A 27,099-nucleotide genomic window follows, 5' to 3' on the forward strand; every position below is an offset into this window, starting at 1 on the left:
TTTCTACATCATACGTAAAAGTGCAGTGCAGGGGCAGCTTTTAGCAATTAAGCATGCATTGCTCTGGGGAGACCTTACTGCAGCTTTTCTATATATAAAGGGGGCTTATAAGAAAGATGGAGAGAGACTTTTTACCAAGGCCTGTAGTGTCAGGACAAGGGGCAACAGTTTTAAACTGAAAGAGAGTAGATTCAGATCAGACATAAGGAAGAAATTTTTTTAAGATGAGGGTATTGACACACTGAAACAAGCTGCCCAGAGAAGGTGTAGATGCCCCATCACTGGAACAAGGCATTAGGCAATCTAATCTAGTGAAAGGTGTCTCTGCCCATGGCAGCGGGGTTGGACTAGATGATCTTTAAGGTCCCTTACAGCCCAACCCATTCTATGATTCTAAAACTAAATTCCAGGAGGGTTCTCTGAAAACACCTTTTCCATCTTAGATGTACTACTTCGCATTAGCAACTTCACATTATGCTATTCACTTAAAAAAAAAAAGGGGGGGGGGAGGGGAGAGAGATGAGCTTTTATCTTCACCAGTTACTGTCAGCAAACTTGTAAGTGGTGTTCTGGTAAGCACCTGGCAAATGCTCAGCCTATAGAATCCTAATGAATATGGTTTCCTGTAAGTAACCTCTACTGAGGCAGGGGGGAAAGAAAAGATTCTTTCTTTATTCTTAGCCGGTTAAGATACACATTCCTGTGGCAGATTCTAGTCATACTGAAATACGAAATACAGCCCTGATATTAGGCAAAGTTCAATACCAGGAAAATGGGAACCATTTGGAAATAGCAAAACATCACATTCATATCTATACGTACTCGAGAGTTCAAGTTACAGAGGAATGAACGTACAGTTCTGCAGATATTCCACAAAGTAATTTAAATATTTTAAGGCCATAATCTCCTCTTTATATGCAATGTGTCAACATAGGCAAATATTTCCCTTCAGTATTAAAAAAAAAAAACAACAAAAAACTGAAAAGGAAACCACAATGCCCCCAAGCTGTTCCACGTATACTGACACAATACCACGATCTCAGGCTTAAAATGTTCCTTATGACACTCTACGATATTCAACATGTCCCTGTTTTATCATAGGGAAGAAAAACTTAAACTATTCAGGAGAGAGAAAAAGAGAAAATTTTGCATAAAGATTAAAAGCAAACTAAGCATGCAGAAGACTCTGGGATCCTATTGCTAGCACCTAGTACAGGATGGAGATGATGGGGATCAGTACCCATATAAGCATAAATTAAAGTTTAGAATCTTGAAATTGTGTCTTTAGTCTCCCTCAAATACTAACTCATGCACCAAGACATGCATTTATAATGAGAAAATGCACATTGTTACAGCTACACTTAGTCTAAGGTATGTGCTTTCTCTGTGCACCACACCTCAAATTCATTGTGGAGCTGCAACACTGAACCTGTCTGGCATTTATTATTCTTTCTGGTTTACCAGAACGCTCTCCAGCATCCAGTAACTGATTCATAATCTCCTCCTGTTCCACAACTTGATTTCCGATCAGCAGCTACTATGGATGACTGACTGACACTTTATTAGTTTAAGAATGACTTTTTATAAAAAAAGTCATATAAAAAGGTCCATCTAGCCAACTATCTGTTTCTGACAGTGATCAACATCAAATCCTACAGACAGATATAAATACATGGCAAACAACCAACTTCACTTCCCTACAGCACCCTTCCAGCCTCCAGCAACTGGTAGTTCAAGGACTTTGCAAGCCAGAGGTGCTGTCTTTTGCCCTAACGGATTTTTCTTCCATGAATGTATTCAATTGTTTCTTGAAGCCATGTAAGCATTTAATATCCACAATCCCTGGTTCAGAAAGCTCCACAGCTTAATAACCTATTGTATGAAGACCTGTACCTCTCATTTGTTTTGAACCTGGTATAGTATTTAATTTGATGCTATTATTGCTATTGAAAGAGAAAGTGAATAACGTGATCCCTGCATATCTTTTCCATGTTACTCTCTTCTCAGATATCTCTATCGTATTCTCAGTCTTCTCATCAGTCACTCAACAATGAAGCCTTTACTTAATTCAGTCACCCAAGATAGGTATCTTTTCCACCCCATCTGTGATGATTACGATTGCACAAGAATTGCATACAGTATTTGAGAGTACACAATGAATTTGCACAGTAGTCATAACAATATTATCCTCTTTGAAATGAAAGCTAACATTTTCATAAAACTAATATAACCACCAAGAACTGCTTCCTGAGTAGCAATTACTATGTCAAAAGTTATTGCTGTATATGTAAAACTAGGATTATTTACTTCCTCATATACTTTATTTTATATTTATCCACATTTTACTTCAGAGGGCTAGACAAAGACAGAAGATTATGTGGAGAGATATTCAGCTATAACAGTAAAATTCTGCCTGTATCCTACCCCAAATTTCCCATTTTTTTATTTTCTCTCTCTTCCATTACAGAAACTCTGCCCATTATAATGAAACTTCCAAACACTGGCTATTGATCCCACAGATCATTTGTTTATGCCCCTGTTTCCTAGGCATGGATCATCTTAGTTTTCAAGCACCTTGGAAGTACCTCAGACTAATAACAAACCCAAAACATAAAAGGGTTTTTATTTTCCTTCCCATGATTCTTCTGAGGCATTTGAAATTAATAATTCTGGTCTCATTTTACATTTTGTTTCTCCTCTTAAGTGGCTTGATGTTAAAGATCTCTGCTGATCTCTTGAGCATCTCAGTCACTGCCAAATCACTGTTCTCCTACACAAGGTAGGAGTCTTAATTTTAAACGCTGGTTTTACCCCTCTTAGATAGTTAATAGACCTGTAAATTAGTTGAAAACAGTGCTCTGGGGAGGTGTATATTCTGTTTATTTTAAGCAAATTCCTACAAGTTCTGTGTAGCTGCACTTTCAGGCCATGACTGGAGCCAGTTTTCAGCTCCTCTTCCAGAAGACCAATTTAGCAAAAAACCTACACCCACAGCCTAAAGTTACTGGTGAAACTTAATGAGTTACTCAAGCTCCCAAAGCACTGCCAAACCTGTGAAGTCCAATGTCTTTGATGGGTCATCGATGCCAGTTTTATTGAGATGAGACTACATTACTAAATTTTGTTAATGAGCTAGTTTTTGTTTGTTTGTTTTTAAATTTGCAGCATAAGCTGCCCATAATGGTAGAATTTGGTGGAGAAACTGCAGTACATCTTTGCACAGAAAAGCAGAGATGCATTTGGGATGTGAAAAACCCCACATCCCTGCATTTTGAAAACTATGCAATAAGCCCGTGTTCCAGCTCAATTCTAAAGCAGAACACAGCAAGTAACACTTTCCACCTATAAAAGGGAAAAGAAATATAAAGTTACCTGTGCGATAATGAAGGACATAAATTTTACAAGAAAAAATTAAATGCACTGCTTTTACAAATAAAGTTTTGGGAAATAATCTGTATATTACAGAAATCTCCCACCCTGCACCACAAATAGCAGTGATCTCCCGCTCATGTTCCAAAGCTGGGGGTAAAACACACTTCCTTCTTACGATTTTCAGCCTGGTGTACCTCACAGACCACCTTAACAGCTACATCACTTCACATCTAAACGCTGCTGACACCACGCTTTGCTCAGCCATGGTAAACATGATTCAGTGAGGCCACCCCAAGTCCCGCATCAGCACATTGCCAGGCATCAATGCTGTTCATGTCCGCAGTGCCATGGGGAAACTGAGGCCCTCCTCTCCACATGCCTTGGACATCCTCTGCAAGTCTGTCTCCGGCTACGGACATCAAAAACACCGAGAAGTGTGGAGAAGCAAAGTAAGGCAGCCACACTAAGAACCTCCCCTTGATTTTGGTAGGAGCTCAAAGAGCATCACCAACCTACACTTTCCACACCAAAACATCCTGAACTATTTAGTCCTTCCAGCCTTCAGGTTGCAAAGGAAGAGAGAGATTGTTTTGTCCAAGTACAGGTGTAGTAGCACAGGTCTATTAAACTGCGGGGATACAGAAGGGGTGAGTGCACTGTCACCTAACATGCCGTTAAGCAGCACTTGCACCTCACTAACTTTTCCCTTTATATCAAAAGACAAGCCCGCTTTCTCAGAGCACTAGTACAAAAAGGCGACCACATGTACAACAGAAGAAAACAAGCTTATAGAGTCTCCTCTTGAGAAGGACCCTCCGTTTGCTACGTAAAAATATGATGCATGCTTTATTCACACATTTTCAATTCACTACAACATTAAAAGTCCACAGGTCATGTTTGTACGATGCAGTTCACATAAAACTAAGAGCTTACTGTAATCAAAATAAAATATTCCTCACTGGCACTACTTCAATAATTGACCTAACCTGGGTCATTTTAAAACAGTTTAAAATGCATCATTAATCCAGGATATTCCAAAGGAGCTTTACTAATATGCCATAATAAATTAGAATAAAAGAGAAGCAAGGTTGCGGTTAGCATGCATTAAAAAAATAATATGATAACAATACATGCCAGAGATACAAATTAGAGCAACATGAAAGAGAAAGCATAGGAAACACAATAACAACATGACTTAGAAGTTCCAGGAATGTAGTTGATGGAATATATTTTCCTTGTTCTTCTCCTGGCTGTACATTTTCCTTTCCTCCATGTTTCCTTCTTGTCACTTCTACCCTAATGCTCCGGCAGCTTCTCGCTCTCAGTTATCATTAAAAAAAGAGTAGCTGGTCTCTCTAACAACCACATCAGTAAATCGGAGGTTAATCTGCAATATGAAGGTGGTTACTAAATGGAAGAGAAGGTCAGTCGTTTGATTATTTTAGGTCACACATGTCAGAAGAAAAGCAGGTTAGCAAAGTATATTGTAAAAACGGCAGCCTTGGGCAAGTATTTTTTGAACAAACTTGTGTATGGTCTCCTAAAGAAATGTATATGAGAGTCTAAAGAGTAGAAAAGATAGGAAATAATCAAGGGCATAAATGAAGCGAACCAACATCTTTATTGCCTACGTATTTCAAGACTTAGAAGTAGAGAGGGGAAAAAAAGTTCAGTAGATTGTGTGAAGTTATCAGTGTTCAAAAACCGAACATAAAGCCAGCCCACATACAATCTGTGCATAAAGAGGGAGGGGAGACAAAAGCAAACCAAAACCCCACATTTATTAAAAAAAAAACCCTGGAAAATGCCAAAGAGACTGTAGATTGTACTGAATTTATACTCATAAACATATGCTTTCCCATGTATTCGCATGATGTCTTTCACAAAATCGTTCCATTCCTCGTAAGATTGTTACGGCATGTTACATTAAGAAAAAGAAACTCCCTCTCCCTGTAGGAAGCAAAGATGGTCTCCTCACCTCCTCCTGCCCATAAACAAACATACACATGCTTGTACATATATGCGTGTATATACATAAAAAAAGGAAAAACTCAAAGCCCACGCTAATAACCATTTCTGAAGAATCTAGTCTACTAACAATTTCTCTAAAATGCATTGAAGAGTCTCAATTCACTGAATTTTAGTTTTAAACTCAATTCAGTAAGATTTTTACTCTCATAAGTCATAGAATGAATGTTACTACAACACAAGAAAAAGGCAAGTTTTTTTCCAAGACCTCTGTCTTAAGGGGTTACAACAAGCACAGGCAATAAATACACGTGTCCTAGGCTTCATCTCCTGTGTTCATTTGTCATGCACATCCATTCCAGATGCAGAAGCAGGTTGCTGCTTAGCATGATGCCATCTCCATTTCCCTTCTCCCAATACAAAATACAATTTTTCTTCATTGCTCCTGAAGGAGACATCTGTTGTGCGTCTTGAGCATTTGAAGAAAAATTTCTCTCACTTGTTCATATTGAAGCTGCTTCAATGAAAACACCTTTATCTTCAGTGACTGCACTATTACTCTATGTGGGGTCAGCATATGAACTGCCGCACCTGGAAGTTCTGAGTAGTAATTTGCTGAGATACCACCTCAGTTTTATAAAAAGTAAGTCTCACGTTAATAACAACTCTTTGTCAAGCAGTTTCCCTCTATGCTTTGTGTATGGATGGCTTAAACAATGTCTCGGCATCTTTACTGCTCTTGGTGCATCCTCTCTTCATGAAGCAAGGAGACAGTGAAGATGGGGAAAGATCACATAAGGTAGTGGACTGGGTTTCCAGTCAGATGTATTTCCCATCCCTCTGCAGCTTTGCTGCTTTCCCTGAAGGAGCTCCAGAAGTTCCCTGCCCTCCTCTGCAGCCCTTCCTGCACACCTGGCATGTCTTCTTGCAGTGCTCAAGATGCCGGCTTTCAATTTGTTTTTTAAATTCCATTAGTATATATAGGCAGTTGGTGGAGGTAGACGCAATTTCACTTTCATATTGGCAAGCAATAGGCTAATATACATGTTCTGGCTGGGCTTGCATTGGGTTTGTATCTCTTAAATGGATTACTTTAGGGAAAATGGAGAGATAAAACCACTCTTCTCTCAGACCTCTATATAGATGAAAAAGTAATATAGATCAAAATAAAAATCTGACCATCATTAGGAGGAGTGTCTCCATATACTTGAAGAAATTCCCACTGCTTCACCATCATTGGGAATTATGTCAAGGATTCATTTCGGCCCTTATGCTGAAAAAGATTTAATCTGATGTGAAACACAGGTTAAATATACTGCAGGAATATTTTGCTGTGAGGCTTTTGCATGTAATTTTTGAGTCTTCTGCTAATTTTTAGAGCCATTCCAAGTACTTTTTATGTCCATGTATGCTATGTTTTTAACGATTTTGTAACTTTAGTGGAGAATTTGTAACTTAATGTCGTAAAAGTTCTGGATTTACATTTTTATACTGGTGTTATAATTGCAAAATTTGATCAGCAATTTCACTGTCACTTTAGTTTATGTTGAGCAATTCTGGAAAAACAACATCCGTTCAAGCCTGTCATTCATTTTGTATCCATATCAAATGTAACTTAAAATGTAGTCATTTATCAGAGCCTGAAAAATAGCAATATATTACTTGTAGGATGGCATTAATGTGTCTTTTTCATGCATTCCCCATGCTGATGTGAAACTACCACTCTGTAGGAAAAGCAATCTAAAAATTTCCAAGACTGAAGCAATCCAATATAATAATTTACCCAGCAATCAAATGAAATATCAAAAAGAAGATGAAACGTGTTTTTCAAAAAAAACCCAAACAACCAAACACAAAGAAGAGAATGAGGCAAGAGACAGAGGTGTGCTGCTATGTTGAAAATAAGAGGGCTTTCCCCATTGAAGGGCCACAGTAGGTATTTTGCCTCTCATATAAAAAAGATTCTATATAAAAAAGTGAATTATTGCATTAAAACATGTATTACATTGTGCGCAAGACAGATGATCCAGAGCCGGTGAACCACTGAAGGATACTAGTTCAGCAAAAGATTTGGTACAATTGCAGTCTCTTCTCAAGTTACCTACCTCTGGCTAACTAGTGCTGCATCTGCGCAGGCTTTGCCAGGGACTGGCAAAATTTTGCCAAGGGTATAGTTAATCTGTGCAGAAGAGATATTTCAGTTGCCAATATCTGTTGGAGCTAACTCTTGGTGGGGGGGGAAATATGTCAAACCTCCCAAGTACACGTGCACTCGTTTGACTTTGCCTTCTCCGACACAACCATGTAAAAGCAAAGCGTCAGTGGTGTTACCCAAATATTGCATTACAAGCACAACTTTTATCCCAGGTATTGGATGACAGAACAGAAAGACAAACTGCTAGTGACAGACAATTGCCTTCTCTAATGCAAAATTGCGAGATTTTAATCACAGTGAGGCAAAAACATGTGAGATGAAATACTTATCTCACACTACAGTAGGAATACATGTGCAGGGCCTGCATTTCCCAGACATTGGCTCTGAGCAGAGACACAGGGAGCCCTTGCTCTTCCCCATCTTCATCTATAAACAGAACTTGTCACAGGCTGGCTATAAAATGTTCTTGTTTGTCCTAAATATTTGTCTGCATTCTCCTAGTACTTAATTTATAGAAAACTATTTTCAGAGAGAAACAATAAGTAAACAGGCTAAAATTTTCTAAATAAACTCATCTGTTATTCTAAGTACAAGTACAAAAAAATTATGCTTCTTTAAGCAAATGAGCACCCTAAGTTAGCCTGATAAATCTACGCTTACACACTTCACTGAGCAACCCGATTTCTAAAGCACACTGTGTTAACACTGGCGTCCTGACCAAATTCTAGTTCAGATAATTACTCTGCCTAGCGAAATCTCTTAGCAGTATTGCATCCTGTCATAAACCACCGTATAGCACAGAAGTAAACTGTTAAATTGCCATTGCATCTTAAGCACAGAATCAATGGTTTATTGCTGATTGATGAAACATTTAAGTTGTATGGGCCAGATTTTCTAGTCTACTATGTCCAATTTGCACTGTAAATTGGGCATTAAAAAACTCAAACAACTGATGAAGTGTAGGAAACTGCACTGGACATGGTAACTCTTAGCTGGCACAAACCTGACAGAAGTTTCAGGGCACTGCATCTTCACAGCACTGCCAGATGTCACCAATCTCCAAACTCCTTGTTGTTGCAGCTCTCTTGGAGGTTACTGCTCACATGGCTCTGAAGAAGATGTGCAAATCTTCTTCAACTGCTTCAGGGAAAACTCTGGCAGATAGGCTTAAACTGTTGTGGAGGTGGTTTCTGATGATCCAGTGAAGCATCTGTCAAATGCCGTTATGTCCTGTCACCAGAGATTTGGCTGAAAAGTTCAGGCATTGGATGGTAACCAACAGCTGGAGGTGTCGGGGAGGAAAGGGATGCTGTAATTATCTGTTAAATCCACAAGTGGCTAGATGAAAGCCTCTTAATTCAGCTAGTGACTGCTTCCTAAAGTGAGGGCAGAGGTCCTCAATAAACAGGATCTGACCAGGAGAAAGAGGGGATAGGAAATTCCTTCAAATAAGATCTGCCAAGAGATCTTAAAATGGCAGCGTAAGATAACATAGTCCCTGTGAAACACTACCTTAAACAGGAACATGCGAGTTCTGTCCCTTCAGAGTACAAACATCCAGAAGAGAGTGGATATTGTAGCCTATATATTTCTATGTTAGCTGCACATACGTCTCATCATTTTACTCCTACAATTCTCTTAATATATTGCTATTAGTTTGGCAATTAAATAGCTGACTTGAATCAGCAGGTGTTTGCATGGACTTGGAGTCGTATCATCTTCTCTATGAAGAAAGATGTGCAAAAATTATGGAAATGAAGGTGAAGATTTTGAAAGAGAAGCATGAAATCCTGTTAAATTCCTGCAATAGATTTTCTTCCTCTCCTTTACCTCTTGAGCAAACCTCCTCAAGTAGGTCTCTTCTATAGCATTTTTTCATAAAAAAGAGGGAAAGGATTTCTCTGTTGAAGACATAATTTGAGAAAGATTACCCAGCCAAGCCCATCACCCAGTGAAACTCCGCCAAACATGACAATTGTCAAACCAGTTTGAAACCAATGAATCTCAACAGAGCTTCACCTTAAAAACCAGTTTACACCAGAATTCTTGGGAAGGAGTTGGTTCAGCAGGTTGACATCTCCTAATAAAGCCTTTTCACATTTTAAAAAAAAAACATTAAAAACCTGGGACTGGTACTTCTTTCAGTCAGCGTAATTTGGTCTCTTGACAGTGAGGAACATTTACGATAGATGTAGGATTTTTAGCTTGGGATTCCTAAGCTGCATTGTATTTAACTTGTCAACCTCTCAGTTAATTTTTTTCAGCCTTATTTAAAGTAACCAAACACGTCTGCTCCTGGCCCGGATCCATCGAAATAGTTAACATACACTCAGTTTTGCTGAAGTCAGTTGCTATAAATGTGTGCATCAGCTATCGCTAGACAAAGACCATAAGTTACCTGTCTGAGCATTAAAAAAAAAAAAAGCAAGCTGAATTGTTCTTCCTTCTATATGTGAACAGACACCTGCCTACACACATGGTTGCATCTCCCCTGAACGGCACACGCAGCGGCACAGTGCAGTCTGGCTCCCAACCAGGATGCACCTATGGTACCGCTGCAGTTCCCCGGACCCAAATGCGAGAGCTGCATTCCCTGCACAGGGAGATGAGGAAGTTTAGGAAAGAAGTGAGCATCATGTCCCAGTGAGGGGACAAAACACAGCTTGGGTATGCCTCCCTAATCAGTGAGTAATCTTGCATCCCACTGCTTCGATAATACCATGGAGTCCCCCTCATCGCAGTGGCCTTTCTGCAAGTCCAAATGTTGGCATGCACAGAGGTGTTTTGACCTTATATTTTGATTTGGATTAATCTGAAATGACTGTGCTTACAAAAAAGAAAGGTAACTACACACGATAATATTAGCTGAAATGCATTACAAATGCCAAATTAAATGGAAAGAAAACTAAATATAGAAACGAGTCCATTTTATCCTGTAAGATATACTCTGTTTAGTAACGTTCCTGAAAATTGATAGGTATTAAATTAACCACAGGAGGGCTCCCTCTGGTATACTGAATACAACAGAAACGTACTGTTAATTGCCAAAAATAATATTGTATCTTAAAAGTAACAAAGGTTTTAGACCTCAAACAATATTTTCCTCAGTAGGCTCCAATATATACAGGGAAATAAAATTATACATGAACAATTCAGATAAAGAAGTGAATTACAGAAGTTAAATACTTAAATATCAAATGCAGATGGCCAATGCACTGCATTTTAAGACACTAAGCTCTGTTTTGCCATGCCATGTATAAGGGCTCTTGGAGCTGACACACCGGCACAGCAATGAACAGGGCTGTAGAATAAAAGAGAACTGAACACACCAGGTCACAGATGCTGCTCTGGGGAGAGAAATGAGGACTTACTTGGAACAGCACATGCATAGAAACTGAGCATAGAAAGTGATCAGTATTTTTTACTGTCAGCCATGCACTCTCCCAAAATAGTAGAAATTTAATGTCAGCAATAGTCAAGCAGCTACTTTTGCAGATTTGGGCCTGTTTGTCACTCTATACTTTATTTACTCCTCTGTTCAAGAGAAACAAAACTGTCCCACCTCACAAGTCTTTGGTGAAAGCAAAGGTAAGTAACTGACACAGTGGAACTAAACATGTCCCCGCAGAAAAGGACCTGGGGGTGTTGGTTGACACCCGGCTGAATATGAGCCAGCAGTGTGCCCAGGTGGCCAAGGCGGCCAACGTCATCCTGGCCTGTATCAGAAATGGTGTGGCCAGCAGGAGCAGGGAGGTGATCGTGCCCCTGTACTCGGCTCTGGTGAGGCCGCACCTCGAATCCTGTGTTCAGTTTTGGGCCCCTCACTACAAGAAGGACATTGAGGTGCTGGAGCGTGTCCAGAGAAGGGCGACGAAGCTGGTGAGGGGTCTGGAGCACAAGTCTGATGAGGAGCGGCTGAGGGAACTGGGGTTGTTCAGTCTGGAGAAGAGGAGGCTGAGGGGAGACCTTATCGCTCTCTACAATTACCTGAAAGGGGGTTGCAGAGAGGTGGGTGTTGGTCTCTTCTCCCAAGTGACGAGTGACAGGACAAGAGGAAATGGCCTCAAGTTGCACCAGGGGAGGTTCAGGCTGGATATTAGGAAAAATTTCTTTACTGAGAGAGTGGTGAAGCATTGGAACAGGCTGCCCAGGGAGGTGGTGGAGTCACCATCACTGGAGGTGTTCAAGGAACATGTGGACGTGGCACTGCGGGACATGGTTTAATAGGCATGGTGGTGTTTGTTGGTTGATGGTTGGACTTGATGATCTTACAGGTCTCTTCCAACCTTAGTGATTCTGTGATTCTATGTTAAGTAACTGACAGTGTCTGACAGTGCAATTAAAGGAAATAGGTGTCTGTTTGTGTCCTAACCAAACCATACTTAGTACAAGATTTTGTAGCTGTTGAAATCAACTGGAAAAGCAAGGGAAATACAGCTAAGGGGGGGGGGGGGGGGGGGGAAGTTCACTTTCAATATGCAGCTTTTATGCAGCTCCAGAAACAGAATTCACCAACCCAAGCTTTGTACTTCACAGGCATCAATAGTGAGTAAACAGAGTTAACTGTCCTGGAACAATTATGATTATCAGAACCTGCATACTAAACAGTAGGAAACATTGCACTTCGGGGTAAATTTAAATTTTCACCTTCCATGGACTTTAGAAAGTAATGACTGTTTGCAAGACAGATTTCAGGCTGAAATCGCTTCCTGGAGTCAGGAGCCAATGTTAGTACTTCCCCAGCCACCAGGCTTGGAAGGTGGATTTTGTGCCTGTTTGCCAACTACAATACAGGCTCAGGATCTGTAAGAGCTAAGTTCTCCTTATTCTGAGGAGTTCATTTAAATCTGTGCCTCACATATCCCAAGAGAAAGACCTAATCATGGGGCTAACCAGACAGAAATACAGAATTCACAGAACAAGGGAAAGAGAGCGTGACTATCCCATGGAACAATGCTTTCCCCCCCCACAGCATGGCTGTGTTTTGGTCTTTGCTCTGGGCACCGTGCATGCACCAAAATAAAAAGGGCCAATGCCATTGAGAGCTCCTCCCACAGAAATGTCTAAATCTGGAAGTTAAAGTAGCATGCCCCACTGCGCCAAAGCACTAGTGAAACGAAGCCAAAAATCTACCTTCTTTCCTTACTCTACACATCATAAAGTGTTTCAGTAATACACCTATGAGTAAGTATTACAGACCATCTGTGACTAAGAGATGCTGCTGTTCAAGCCAATTTTAAGTGAGGAAATTTGACACCGGGAAGCAGGGAGATGGCAACTGAATGAAAAAAGAAGCAAATGAAGTTGAAATGCATTAGGGGTTACCTCACTAGACTGCCCTCCTGTCAGCCAACCACAATGGCATCCCATAAAACCAGAAAGAAACATCTCTCACAACACTTTTCACCAAATACCTGTATTACTGACAGCTGCTGCAAGAAATTTGCTTCTTTTACATGAAGTTATTTTTCATATATTGAAAGCATATAAACAGACAAGGATAAAGCCTTACTGTAGCCAAATAAAGTAGCACTAACTTTAGATAGCATCAGATACCCAGGTTTGGACTAGGATTACATCCTACTGGTTGTACTGCATTGTTGTTTTTCCTCCACAGAAAACAAAACTGAAATTAAAAAGTTTTATCAACATAACTTATTATCCCAACACCCCGGCCTTGGGATTTTGTCAAAAGAAAAGATCAGACAGGATACTTATATCACATACATAATATTTCAGTGACCAAAAAAAGACGAAGTTAAACTAACTGTAAAACTGTAATCAAAACTCAAGGACACCATAATGTGTTGTTAAGGAATTTATAAGACTTTTTTTTCAAGAGGCAATAAAAATACCCTATTCGATTTCCCTTATTCCCATAGTACAGCAAGGAAGACTGACTTAAAAAGAATTAAACCAGAAATTGATTATTTTTTTTCCGCACATGTACTGATTTATTGTCAAACTGTATTTTATGGAGAGCTTGTTGCTCCATGTAACCCTGAACCTTAATATCTGTAATATCTGTACCTTTACCCTTGAAGTTCCACTTGTGATAAAACAAAAGTAAAAGTAAATAACTATCAAAATATAAAAACCAAGTCTATTATGTTGACAAGTGAAAATAGGAAGGAAAATATGATAGGTTAAAAAAAGTAAGTTTGTATGAAACACTTAGAGGTTAATAATGCTTATAGAAGTAACGTACAGTGATCAAAATCATTAACGCTGTCTGAAATCAGGGTTGTCAATATCATTTTCTCATCTTTTAATCTTTCCTAAAGAAGAAAAGAAGAGGTTCTCTGCTCAGAAACAGAATTTGCACAATGACAAAAAAATACTCACATGTATCTTATTGCAGCACTATTTTAAAGAATAAAAAAGTCAACTTATTTTGTCACATTAGAATTTCTAGGTAGCACTAAAGAGCACAAGTGCCCTCTTCTACACACTAGGAATGACACAGTCCCCAAGGGACACTGTTTTACACATTGATTGAAAATTTTTGCATTGCAGACTGCTTTTGCAGCTTCTCTGCTTATTGCTGTCAGGATATCAATGCCTCCTCCATCAGCCTGTTATCCCTCCTTCGCTCCAGTGCTGTGGCAAGACGCTTCAGTAGTGGGAGAGGCTGCCACAGCCCTCATTGACAGGGAAGTTCAGGGATGTCTGCTTTAGCAATGCATTGGAAAGTTTAATTTTCAACTAGTCAGAAAATCAGGATTTCACCATGCCACCTCCTCAAAAAACCCTCAAGATCAGTAACATTAATTTAGTTGCTATTAAAACAAGATGGCATGTTTATAAGCATTACTGTCAAGGTTAGAATACCACCAGACACACATTTTACCCATGAGGGCAAAGCCAGTTCAGCCTATGGCTAAGTCATTGACAGCTCTGCCCCTCTTCCACAGTCAGAACATACCATGGCAGCCTGACTGTACATCACTGTCTCATGTGCTGACTCTATATACATACCTATGTAACCTAACACAACTTCAGAATATATAAGAAAAGTCTGCCGCAGTTTCAGTAGGAGTGACCTTTAAACTTGTGTTAAGTCACACTACGAACTGAGTAACTGAACACCTCAAGAGCAAAGAATGACTGCACTTGAGTGTTGAAATTCTTGCACCTCCTACTAACTTAAGGGGGGGGGGGAAGTTATATCTCTACTGTACTATTTCACTATTCTAATGTAGTCTGTTCTAGTATGACCTCATTCCTAGCGTAGTCTCAAAGAAATACACTGACCATCTTCTTACAATTTCCTTTATATGTAGAAGGGTTGAACTCAAAACTTGTATTTCAACCCTTGTTCCCTGTATGCATTTTGGGTTATAACATGCACATCAAAAAACACAAGGACCGTAACTGCATTACTCACCCCTACTCCAACCTGCTATCCTCACTGGGTAATGACATTGCCAACATGACTTCAATTCCGACAGTGATAGTGGAATTACATTAGAGTCAGCTGTAAGGTTCAAAGTTTCATTGCTCATTTTTATTGTTTTCCCATTAAACAGTCCCATTACTGCTCAGTTAGTATTCGGGCAGGGAGAAAAAAAAGGAAAAAAAAAAGGAAGCTAGTAAAAAGCCCCTTTCAGAAAACCTAGGATTTAAAATTTGCTGGGGTCTCCATTAGCAAGTCTCACTAGACCTTCATGTATGCTCAGCTGCTGATCCTCAAGGTTTTCTTCCACCGTTTTATCCAGAACTTTTTTTTTTTAAAAAAGTTATTTCCCTTTGAGTGCTATCCAGTCATACTCTACTTAGGGTGCAGTCTTGAACATGAGAAATTTCATCTTATGTCAAGGCATGTATCTTTTAAAGAGCTATGTAACAAACATGGACATCATTATTTGCATTGAACACCTTAGTTTTCCTAAATCACAAAGTAAATTAGAAACTGCAAAGATTACAGTATGCCCCCGGTAAACTAACAGCAGACTCTTATGATCATGTATAAGTTTCCTTCAGCAGAAATTACTTCCAAATGAAATCTAGCACCTGACACCTACTGCATTTGAAAACCCTTAGAAAGATAAAGTAAGCTTCAAATTAAGAAGCTATCCCTAACTTTCTCCTGAAGTAATAAAGTATCTTCCATTCAGCATATTTCATTAACGAAAGTTATGATACTTTGGAGAAATAACTTCTGTAATGGATAGCTATGTTAACAAAGAATCAAATATGTTATTGTTCAATTGAAACCGTTGACTTAAATACATTTAGTATATGGAAAGTGCATTATATACATGGGTGATGACCCTTGAAATTAAGACTACTAATACACTAAAATGATCCATGATGCTGTCTAATACACACTAACACAAAGGCTATGCAAGTAGTAAACAAGCTAAAAGATCAAACAATCCCATAATTTCTTACTAATGACTAATGAAATATTTATATTATATTTAAATTACACTGACAATTACAGTGTAGGAGCATAGCACTGTTAAACAGAACAAGCATAAGCTTTGGTAAATCGCAGGCAGGCTTTTAAAGCACTGCATTACAACAACTCCCTAAAACTAAACTTCACTTAATGCAGGTCATACTGTGATTTATGAGCCATACATAAACCCAGTGGCTTGAAGAATAACTTAAGAAAAAAACAAGCTTATGTCAACCGCTGTTATTAATAACGGTGATTGAGGAGATTTAAATATTTCCAGTTTACGAAGTTCGTTGTGACATCAATCTGACAAGCAGTTACACACAGCGTAGTTGTACCAGGTCACATTAGTAACATTCGGAAGAGAAAAAGACCACCAGCCACTTCTGACGAGTTTTCAACAGAAAGGAAGAGGAAACAAAAAAACTAGGCGGTTAGCTACCTAGATGGATCCCGAGCAATTTTAGCGGACATAGAGCCACACATCAGTTCAAGAAGTATTACAGCGAGGCAGACAAATAAAAGTTGCGGTAAAAACTCCACCTCCCGTAATGAAAATCAGAGAGCAGCATCACCCTTGGCTAACCAAGGAAGCGTGCAAAATCCCACGTCCTCCTAATTTCACAGCCAGCTTCTGTGACTGCTCGCCCAGACCCTGCCCGGGAAAAGCCAAGCCGGCAGGCTCGTTTGTTCGCCCACAACTTTCTCTCTCCAGCAGGGAGGCAGGACAAGCACACGGGCTGCCGCTCTCCGCTCCGCACCGCGCCGGCGGCCGCCGCTCCCCGGACACCTCCGCGGGCGCCGGGCCCCACGCAGCCCCGGAGGGACGCGCGCCGGGGCCGCGCCCCGAGAAGCGGCTGCCCGCCGCCCGCCCGGCGCGGCGGGACACCGCGGAGGGGCGCGGAACACCGCGGCGCAGCGCTCCCGGGCGGCTTCGCACCTACCTGCGGCTCCGCGGGCTCGGCGGGCTTCACCAGGTGCTTTTCCTTGTAGAGAGACCAGAGGCCGACGTCGGGCAGAAAAATCAGAGCCGCGGTGAAGAGCAGCGTCATTTGCAGAAACCTCTTCTGTTTCCTCTTCATGGCCAAAGCCGGGCTGCTCTGGTGACGACGGCGGCAGCGGCAGCTACCCCAGCACCGCGGGGCCAGGTTCTCACCTCCCCGCTGTCCCTCGGAGGGGCCCGGCGCGGCGGAGAAACTTCGCTGCCCGCCTCACGACCGACGGCCCCGTGCCCGGGCGGGGCCGCCCCCCGCGGCCGCGGCTGTGGGGCCGGAGCTGGCGACCGCTCCCCCCGCCCCGGCGCGGCGCTGCGCGGCGGCGCCGCTCTCGGGGGAGCTCATGGATCCACCTGCGCACGGAGCGGCAAACAGCTCAACGCACAGCCGGGGGGGGGGAGAGCAAAAAAAAAAAAGGAGGGGTAAAAACCCGACAACCCCAGTCCAGTAAACAGCGTCGGCCCGAGAAAGCGCCCCCTCCTCCCGGCTGCGGGGCGCCGCGGGACCGCTAGCGCTGCGCGGAGCCCCCGCGGCTCGCCGCGCCCACCCGCCTCACGTTCCCCTGCCTGCCCGGGCCCGGGGCGGGGGGGCGCGGCATCATGAGCTCATCACGCGCAATTTGCTAAGCACGAGTTTAAATACGAAAAGCACAAGAGGAGCGCAGAGGCCGGCGCCGCGGCACAGCGCGCCCCTCCGCGCCGGGAAGGCGGGCAAGGAGGGGGCGGCCCCCGCGCCCCCCGCGCGCCGGCCGGGTCGGGCCGGGGGCGGGCAGCGCCGGGCCCGCCCCGCCCCGCCCCGCCGCGCCCCCTCATCCCGGCCGCCCCATCTGTGCTATCCGCCGGCTCCGTGCCTTTCCGCGCTGGCGGGCGAGGCAGTCAGCGGAGCCCCGCGGGGGCGGCCCCCGGCGCGGGGACCGCGGGCCGGAGCCGGGCGGAGCCGCCGCCGCCGCCAGCGCCGCTACTACTACTATTGCTGCTGCTGCTGCCGCGCACTGGGAACGGGGCTTGCAGTTCCCGTTCCGGTCCGTCCTCTACGGCGCTGCGTGAAACGCGGGGGGAACCGCACTGAGAGCCCGCGGGCGGCTCCCTGCCCGGGGGTCCGGCCCGCTGCGCCAGGCAGTGCCGGGGCGCTCACCTGCCGGGGGCTCCCCGGGCCCCCCCCGCAGCGCCGCCTTCCCCGCGCCCAGCCGGCCGTCAGCCCAAGCAGCCCCTGCCTACCCCGCACCGCGGGGCCTGGGGTCGCCCCCGCTTCGGGAGCAGCACCGAGGGAAGGAGATGTTCAAAGCGACGTCGCTCCGATTGTCGGCCCTATCCTGCTTGCTGCATCACACCCGTTTGGGCTTCTGGTCTGAGTTCAGCTGCTGGCTCTGACTAGGCAGTGCAATTACCCTTTCTTCTCAAACTAACTCCTCTCAGCAAAACAGGAGGACACTTAAGTTAAGCTTACTAGGACCTAGTGCCCTTTCAGCCTCTCCACATAAAACAGTGGGAAAATGTCTACCAGACTTGTAATGTTAATGTGTCTAGGATGACTACTGGAAAATAAAGGTGTATCTAACTTCCTTTTTTTCTGCCCTGCATATAAAAAGCTCTCACTTCAACTACAGTCCATACTTCTATCAGTGGCTAAAACGTTTCTAATGTCTAGGTCTAAATCCTGCAGTGAGAACCCTCTTTCTGTAACTAAAGTGCATTTCTACAAATGGTGAGAAGTAGTCCTGTCCTTTTTCATAACTGAGATCGATCTTGTCCATCCACAGAACTGTCTTGTGCAGAAGGGATTTCCTACACATGCATAAAATAGTAAAAGAGGCAGTTAAAGCTTATTTTTAGGAGAGTAGCTGGAGATAAAGGAAAGCTTGTGGGAGGAACAGAAGAACTGAATGCTGAAGGTGGGGTGGGAGGAAACAGCATAATGCTCTTCACGTAAAAGTAGGACTGGAAGGGACCTTGTGAGGTCAGCTCCTCCATGGCTCTGCCCCAAGGCACGATCAGCTCCATCTATGTCATTGCTGACAAGTGTTTGTCTAACCCGTTCTGAAGTCCTCCAGCGATAGCACCACTACAGCCTCCTCAGGCAATCTGTTCCGACTTGCAGTTACAAACTTTTCCTTAATGTTTAACCTGAATCTTCCTTGCTGTGATTTCAGAGTATTACATGAGCCACCAAAGAGACAGCAAGCAGAGTATTCCCCTCAGTCATTACATAGTTAAAGCCCACTTCCAGATACTGTTCCATAGGCACTCCAGGACATGTCAAAAGCTGATGTCTCTTACTGCTTTCATCAGGACTGTCTTCAACTGATTTATATCTTTCTGGAAGTGCAATGTCCAAAGCCGGACGTAATATGCTACTTGGGACCTTCTAAGTGTTTATAAGAAAAGAAAGATAACTGTGCATGTGTCACAGTGTATATACTCTTTCCACGCTTCCATGTGGAATGCAAGCTTTGGTTGTAACAGCAGTAGGCTGTTAACTAATGACAATTTGTGATACAATTTAAGCTCTGGTTGGTTTCTTTTCCCTTGAATCAACTACCACCTAATTCATTGTTCGTATTTCTATTTCCATGGCTGAATACTTCTCCCCTTTGCACTGTCTCTATTGAATATCATCATTTTTTTTCCAGAATATTTATCCAGTTTGTCAAAACCACTCTGAATTCAAGCCTATCTTCCTCTGTCATATACAAACTTAATAAACAATTTCTATTCTGTAATCCAGACTGTTAGCAAGAACTTTAACGTGTCCAGATGCAGGACAGATCCTTGCAAAGCTCTGCAAAATGTATCCTCCCACATTTGAGAGTGAGCTGTTGATACCTCCTTGTAGTTTCCAGACAATTTTGCACTCACCCTGATAGTTACAAGACCTATGTAAACTAGTCTTGCTTAGAAGAGTGTCATGTGCAAGGCTTTGCTCTATTGTCTTAGTAACAAAGGATATACTTCATTATTTTCTTTTCACCCCTGCCAGGCTATACGGTTGTCATGGAAGATCAGCAAAACGGCTATGCAAGCAGTTACAACTTTTTGATTGTTGCAGCTCACCAAGAAGGTATTCGGTTTGACCAAGTTTAAAAATTTTGGGTTTGTATTCAAGAGCTGAATCCACCAAAATATTAGAAGTATTCACAAAATGGAAGAGCACTGATCTTGTCAGAAATTCCACTTACTTTTTTAGCTTGTCATCCAGGGTTAGGAAACTTACCCAGCATATAGAAGATTTTGATTCAGCTGCCTTTTTGTCTGAAGGGAGTCAGCCCTGGTGTTCTTCCACTCAGTGTGAGAAGCATAATAGCTAGAACCATCCTAAGTACAGAAATGATTGCTATGAGATCATATAATAATTGTATAGAAAAAGTAGGGCTACTGGCAGGAAAGGTTTAGGAGATGTTGCATACTGAAATTCCACAGCATGCTGGTTAAGTCCCTCTCCGGAGGTTGAAGAGAATGCAGACATTCATTCTCAGCAGATGAAATTCAATTTAATTTCCTGAATCCTGAGAATGCTTATGTAGCAGGGCTTATAGTCCACAACTGGCAAATTCAGGTCTGCTTTGTAAAGAATAAAGGCATATTTTTTAGCAAATAATTTTTTCACACAATCATAAGCCACCTAGCCCTAATAAGAATTGCTGAATTTTTAAGGTACTAAAGTAGTTTAAAGGAAGGAAAAGGAAAAAAAAAAAAAAAAAACAAACCCCTCACTGTTCTGTGAGTTAAAAGCTGCAAACACACATCAAGGCATTTGGCAATAATGTACACTTGCCATAGAAGAACTTGTAGTAGACCTGCAGAATGTACGGTTTCTTCAGTGGGAGTACATTCAAACCTTGAGGTATTTGCTGTTTGAAATCTGAAGCCATATATGAAAAGGAATGAAAGAGGTGCGTTCTGAAACTGTGCCCACCTTGGCACCACTATTTAGTGTATTGGCGACATATTTTCATTTCCGCTACCAAAATGTCCTCCTAAGTCAAAAGTTCCACCAAGACTTCTGATATGACCTAGGACAGAAAATCAGAGTAGAGTGTAAAACACCCTGGTAGGAACGAGAGCTACCCAGAGAGATGACTCCAAGAAACTGTTCAGCCACACATTTCAAACCTAGAAGCTGAACTCAGACAGCCTGTGAGGTACATTTTTTGAGATCACAGCTTTAAGTACAGAATTAGTCAAAAGATACTCCAGCTCATGGCTAATCAATACTCTTCATGAAGAAAAGCCACTACAGTGCACGTATTGCAGGAACCAAACTCTGCACTCACATGAAAGATAAAGTACCCACCTTCATGTTCATTGTTGCAAACATCAGAGGTTGATGTGCTCTAAACAGAGAATGAATCTAGTGAAATGATGATTAACCGTCTGTAATATTGCCATATAAAAGACTGAATAAATGTAGTGGAATGAGAGCTTGCTTTGATTACAGTATTTACCTCCTGGTAACTCAGAGACAACACGTAGTGTTGCAAACCACTCTCAAAGGCAGGAAGAGGGGCAAAGGGGTCTGTTCTTCTACTAGTATAACCCACACCTGAAACGCAGTTGCAAACAATTGGCGATTCCGGTATCTAGGGGACTGACATGCTTTTATCATGGCTGGTTTTCATCCTCAGACCTTCGAGGATCCCTCACAGCACCTCACACCCTCTCTCTGTATCACTTGTCTTAAGATTGACCAAAACCTCAAGGGAAAGGCATGACACTAGTAGCATACTGGAAACAGAAATGGAAATTCAATGTGATAGGAAAGTACTCTCTTACAGAAGTTCAAAATCCAAGATCCTCTAAATTCCCACAGAGAACGTATATTTTCAGTGTATTCTGCAGAGAAAAGTTTCAACATAATCACCTCAAAAACTGAAATGCTTGTTTATATATAGACTCTGGCTATAAATAACAATACATGTAACATTTTTTTTATTGTCCTTCTGTTTGCAAGTCATTTTGGCCTCCCCTGTCTCCAATTTTGTCATCAAGTCTCAAAATCATCACCACATATTTGTATTGCTGTTAACCGTGGAAATATCTTTTGTAAATCTCATTTGTTGGGTTTTTCTTAGAATCAAACTCTTGTTCTCAAAGTTAACTGAGAATTTCAGCTGAAAGGGAAAGCTAGGAGCGCTGCTACTCATATAGGAAATACAGAAATTTGGTCCCCAGAGAGAAACTCAAGATAAGTTCCTTTTGTCAAGACTTTTCGCTCCTGACTTGTATTTTTAAGTTATTAGGTTTGGCAATATTGCATAGAGCCAGCAAATTTACTTGAGAAGTACACTACAAACATTTATTAACATTTAAGTAGTTATAAATCTGAAGACATCTTCTTTTTAGCCGGTGGAGATTTTCTAGTCATAGCACACTTAAAGGTCCATTACCTTAAATAAAAAGTTTAATAGCAATGAAAAGAACTAAATTATATGAAAGGATTATTGGGGAAGTCCCCCCCAAAATCTTTGGCATGTAGAAAATAATGTAATTCCTATTCCAGAATTATAAAGTTTGGTTTAAATTCCAAAGAAAAACTATTGCTCCAGTAAAAGTCACATAGAACTTAAATGAGTAATGCTAACGCCACGAATTATTTCCACTTTCAAATCTTTATTCTGTTTGACTAGCTGGATGATGGATGATTGCTTCTTCATTGTTGCTGTGCCACTACAAGCTCAAGAAAGCAAACAAAAATGCTGATGGATCAGACTTTTTGCCAGTTACCTCACAAGCTGCAGATTCACTTCTGCACAAAAGAAATCACTGAAATGTAAGGGTAATCAGAAAAGTTTATTTTGGGAGAGAAAATCAGTACAATGTCAAATATTTCTAAATAGCTCAGTAATCATAAAACACTGATGTCAGGAAAAATAGTTTCTCATTCTTCCTTTCACAAAACTCCACAGTAATTTGGACCTAAATATGGTGCAGGAACATGGCATTTGCAGGAAGTTGGATGAAAAAAAGTTATCTTCTTTTAGATCATCTTTTTGAACAAACAGAAGCAATATATTAGCTTTACAAGAACAGAACAAACTCAGCTCTGTTAGCTAGGAAGAGCATTCAGCTTTTTTGAAGATCAACCCTTCTTTTAGGTCTTCTCTCTGCCCCCTTTTCAGAAAGCTCACTATATATTTTCCAAGTGTCTAGTAAGGCCTTACACCAACATTACTCTTTTCACACCCAAAAGTTTACTTTGCCTGATTATACACAGGGCCTTCACACTCTCATCACACAACCTGATCCAGGTTGGATCTCAAATAACATCATATTACTGGAAATAAAGCAGTACATTCTGCAAAGCTTCCTTAACATGATTGAAAGTCTCATCTCACCAAATTTGTAAAATGTGCAGAATATATCAGAAGGTAGCAGATGTCACCTTCAGTTCTGATTTCTCACTAGAAGCATTGCCAACAAACTTCGGAGACGTCTACACTGATAAATAGGACAGGAGGATGGGCTAGAGGGAGCTCCACATTGCTTAGCTGCTCATTTGCCTCCAGTTTTGTTTTGGGCTGCTCCCCCAAGATTAAGCCCAGGCCCAGCACTGGGAATCGTTTATTTCGGTTAACTATATAAAAGGATGAACGAATGAGATGGCACCAGGTTGTACCTCTGTTATCCTCCATGCACCCCCAGCTGAGCACCACATGCCCCAAACCCTCGCCATGCCTTCCTGTCATTCTCTGGGGTACGTTACACATCCTTGAGGTCTGAAGAAAGTCGCTTTAGTGGCTTGCACAGAGACCTCATGTCACCTCCAGCATTGTAATGGCCTGCATCTTTTTCTCTCCCCATTGTGTCAGAGATCAAGATACCAGCCTGAAAAGTGAGCAAACTAAAATGTTGGTTTGCAACTAACAGTTCAATGCTAATAACGTGTCATATTTGCCTAACTCACCGACAGTTGACTATTAATTTCTGTGAAGTATACCTAGGACAACGAATGCTAGATAAATACTTTCTTCACATTTGAAGATGAGGAAACTGTCAAAGAGAATTTAAATGAAGATCATAATGCTGACAGCTCCAGTTCCATCAGTGCAAATTTCTGGTATAAATATATACAAAACCATGAAGCAAGTAAGAAGCAGCACATTTATGCTACATTATTGCACTGAATTGCATTGTGTACTATAGAAAGGCATCATAGATGCCATAGAAGGCAAGACGATGGGTTTATGTATTCCAGGTGCAACCCAGCAATTACATAACCTGGATTCTAATGACTATGTATTGCTCCATCATTAAGGACAAAATGTCATTTTATTTAAAATTATGATCCCCAAATCCAGTGATTTCTGATGAGATGCGTGAATGTGATTTGCAATATTGATTCCACCATATCCAAGTAGGAAAATAAATGCTGAAAGAAACAAGGCTCAAGATAAATACTTCATATTAGAAAGTATTTTTGTAAGGGGTATTAGTAAGGAGTTTTTTCTGCTTTTTAATGATTAACATATTTCACATTTTACATCTAAATGTTGAAGACTAGAGATAAGCCAACCAAAGGTAAAACATAAAGGACTCAAATGCCACTCAGAAAAATGCTTATAAAATAACCAATATTTACTGTCAGGTTGATCTACAGTCTTACCAAATATTTCGTATTTTCCATGGAAGTTGTTATCCACATGTCAAAATAGCCATCATGGGAACTGGAAGATTTTGTTGTCTGTTACAATTCAGATATCACAAGTTGTCTTTTCAGTCTCAGACTTCATTCGGGCTCATAGGATATTGAACAGAAGTAGGACTCAGAATACATTAAAGGATCAAACATAACAAATGCAGACATCACTGAATATTATGAAGGAAATGAAGATAAAACTAACCAGAGTTTCATCAAAAGCTTATTGAAAATTTTGAACTAAACCCTATAATTTTGATGAGTTTCATATTGGCACAAAGGTGAGAAAATAAAGTATTAAAGGCCGTTGTATGTAAAAAAATGTTACATCAATCTAAGTGGCTCTGAATGTAAAAAGCTGAAGATTTTTTTTTTTATTTGTTTTTTTTTTTTTCTTCTTCCCCCCTCCTCCCCCCCCAAATAAAAGACAAGCTAATAACTACCAGGAAACTGAGGGCAAGGACAATTTTAACATGTGTGGACATCTCCATGAGCACATACTTATTCCTTTTATGAATATTTGTGAGAGTTATCAATTTCTGGTGTTAAAATATCCACAAATCCATTGTTTTGAAACACCCAGTTACTGTGTGTTTCTAAATCTTGTTTTGCCTCCAAATAGTCAGAAGCAGCACCAGGTGCTAGAACTGCAGTAACTTAACTGGAGAGCTGATAGTCCTTAGACAACGCTGAAATGTACCTGGGGAAAGCCAATAACATCCTCTGCTGCTGTAATGTGAATCAATAAGCATTCTGTCCTGTCCTTTCACTTCAGAGTTAGAGCTCTTGACCACATGTATCTGGCTTGAAGTTGTTCCTTAAAGTGAGAACAAGAACAGCTTCATTTTAGCTACAGCAATGCAGGGTAAATGAGAGGTGAATCAGGCTACAAGCAATAAAAGAGTACTTGTTCGTGTCACTTGACAAACTTATTTTTTAAAAAAAGCTAACATTCTGAAACAGAAATTTTGTTCCATGGTAATGCCTAATCTTAGCAAGTGTAGCATAGCATTTTTTCCCCCTAATTATTTAGAGGAAACGTTTTTTATAACTAGGATATAGAGGGCCTTCCACACCTTGGGGAGCTAATTTTAGTCACTTAATACAATATCAAAAGGATCATTCCATGTTCAAGGATAAAAAATAGCTAAGAATAGAGCCAAATGGATTTTCAAAAAGCTTTCATCACTGAAGTTAATGACAAATTTAAGAATAGCTAATGTTAAGAGCTCTTTATGAAGTGATTAATGAAGTCTGTCAAGTAGTAAATCCCAAATTCTCTAGAACATTTTCCAGGTACATGCATCTGCAATTTTATATATACTAAAGGAGGGAGAAAAAAATGAGGAAAAAGCTTTCTGCTGTAATTATAGATTCTGCTCAAAAAAAAATCAGAATTTGCATTGATGTGGAAGCAAATGAATTGGTTAAAAACTAAACAACAACAACAACAACAAACCCGTAAAAAAAGTAAAACATGATCACTGTAAGGTAGCTTTTAAAATTTGAAAGAGCAAAAAACCCTAGGATCTTTTTAAACAAAATTCAAAGAAAGTGCTCTATTTCAAAATATGTGAGGGCTTTTGTTTAGCCCCAAATTAATTTTCTTTTCAGTTTTTCCTTTTGGCCATCAGAAAGGTCATCAGCCTCCTTCTCTGCCCATCTGTGTTCCCCCCCCCCCATGCTTAAGTGAGCAGTGTTTTTCACTTACATCCTTCCTATGCTTTAAATGATCTCACATTGAGGACATTGGCACATCATGAATGTAGATGTATAATAATAGAGCTGATTGCTCTGGTACAGGTTCCCGAGCTGAAGAGCATACAACGGACATGTGAAAAAGTATCATACAAAGCACTTATCAAGATAAAGAGTCACTACAGTTTGAACACTTCAGCAATAGGTAGGGATTTTGAAGTTTCTTACAAAATCTTAAAGCTCATGTTCCCAAGCTATCACACCTGATTTAAATGCTTTCCAGTCTTTGGGAAGACACCAGAGCAGCTGGTTGGTATTAGCAGTATTAAGCCTAATTTAGAGGTTCTAAGCTTTCCAAGACCATGTCTTCTAAGGGCAGGACTGAAGGCAGTATCAGCATAAATATGTAGAACTTAAAATATCATGACATCTCAGGCTACTTCACAACGAAATGCCTCTTTTCAGATTACTTTATGTATAAGAACAAGTTATATTGTCATCTCTTCTTTCTTTCAGGTCTCATACCATGGCATTTTGCTAGCAGAGAACTTCCTTGCCAAGATAGCGGTCCTCATCTGTCATTCACTCTTCATGTTTCTCAATGGAGTTAAAAAGCCTGACAGTTTCCATGAATAACAATGACACATACTGTTACACCATATGAAGAGGCACAAATTTTATTGGTGAAAAAGGGGGAAAAAACCCCACAGCATTTAAAGAGTTTTCTGAGCAGAGTTTATGTCGGGTTTTGAGTGACGATGGAACTGCCATTGTGTGGGGGTCAATCACCGTGCTTATATCTGTTATCACGTAATTGCTGACTTAGATCACTGCAGCTAAGGACCTGACTTCACTGTGAACACAAACCTGTTTTG

At 41.1% G+C, this 27,099-nt stretch overlaps 1 protein-coding gene across 1 annotated transcript in view; it reads right to left on the bottom strand.

Moving 5' to 3' along the window:
- Window positions 1–16,981, bottom strand: part of GALNTL6 (polypeptide N-acetylgalactosaminyltransferase like 6) — a 476,207-nt gene extending 459,226 nt beyond the window's left edge. Inside the window, exon 1 of the mRNA XM_059818036.1 lies at window positions 16,844–16,981. Coding sequence (XP_059674019.1) covers window positions 16,844–16,981 — 138 coding nt within the window. The remainder of the gene's footprint in view (window positions 1–16,843) is intronic.
- Window positions 16,982–27,099: the final 10,118 nt, after the last annotated feature.

The sequence above is a fragment of the Gavia stellata genome, chromosome 5, assembly GCF_030936135.1.
Source record: "Gavia stellata isolate bGavSte3 chromosome 5, bGavSte3.hap2, whole genome shotgun sequence".
NCBI lineage: Eukaryota > Metazoa > Chordata > Aves > Gaviiformes > Gaviidae > Gavia > Gavia stellata.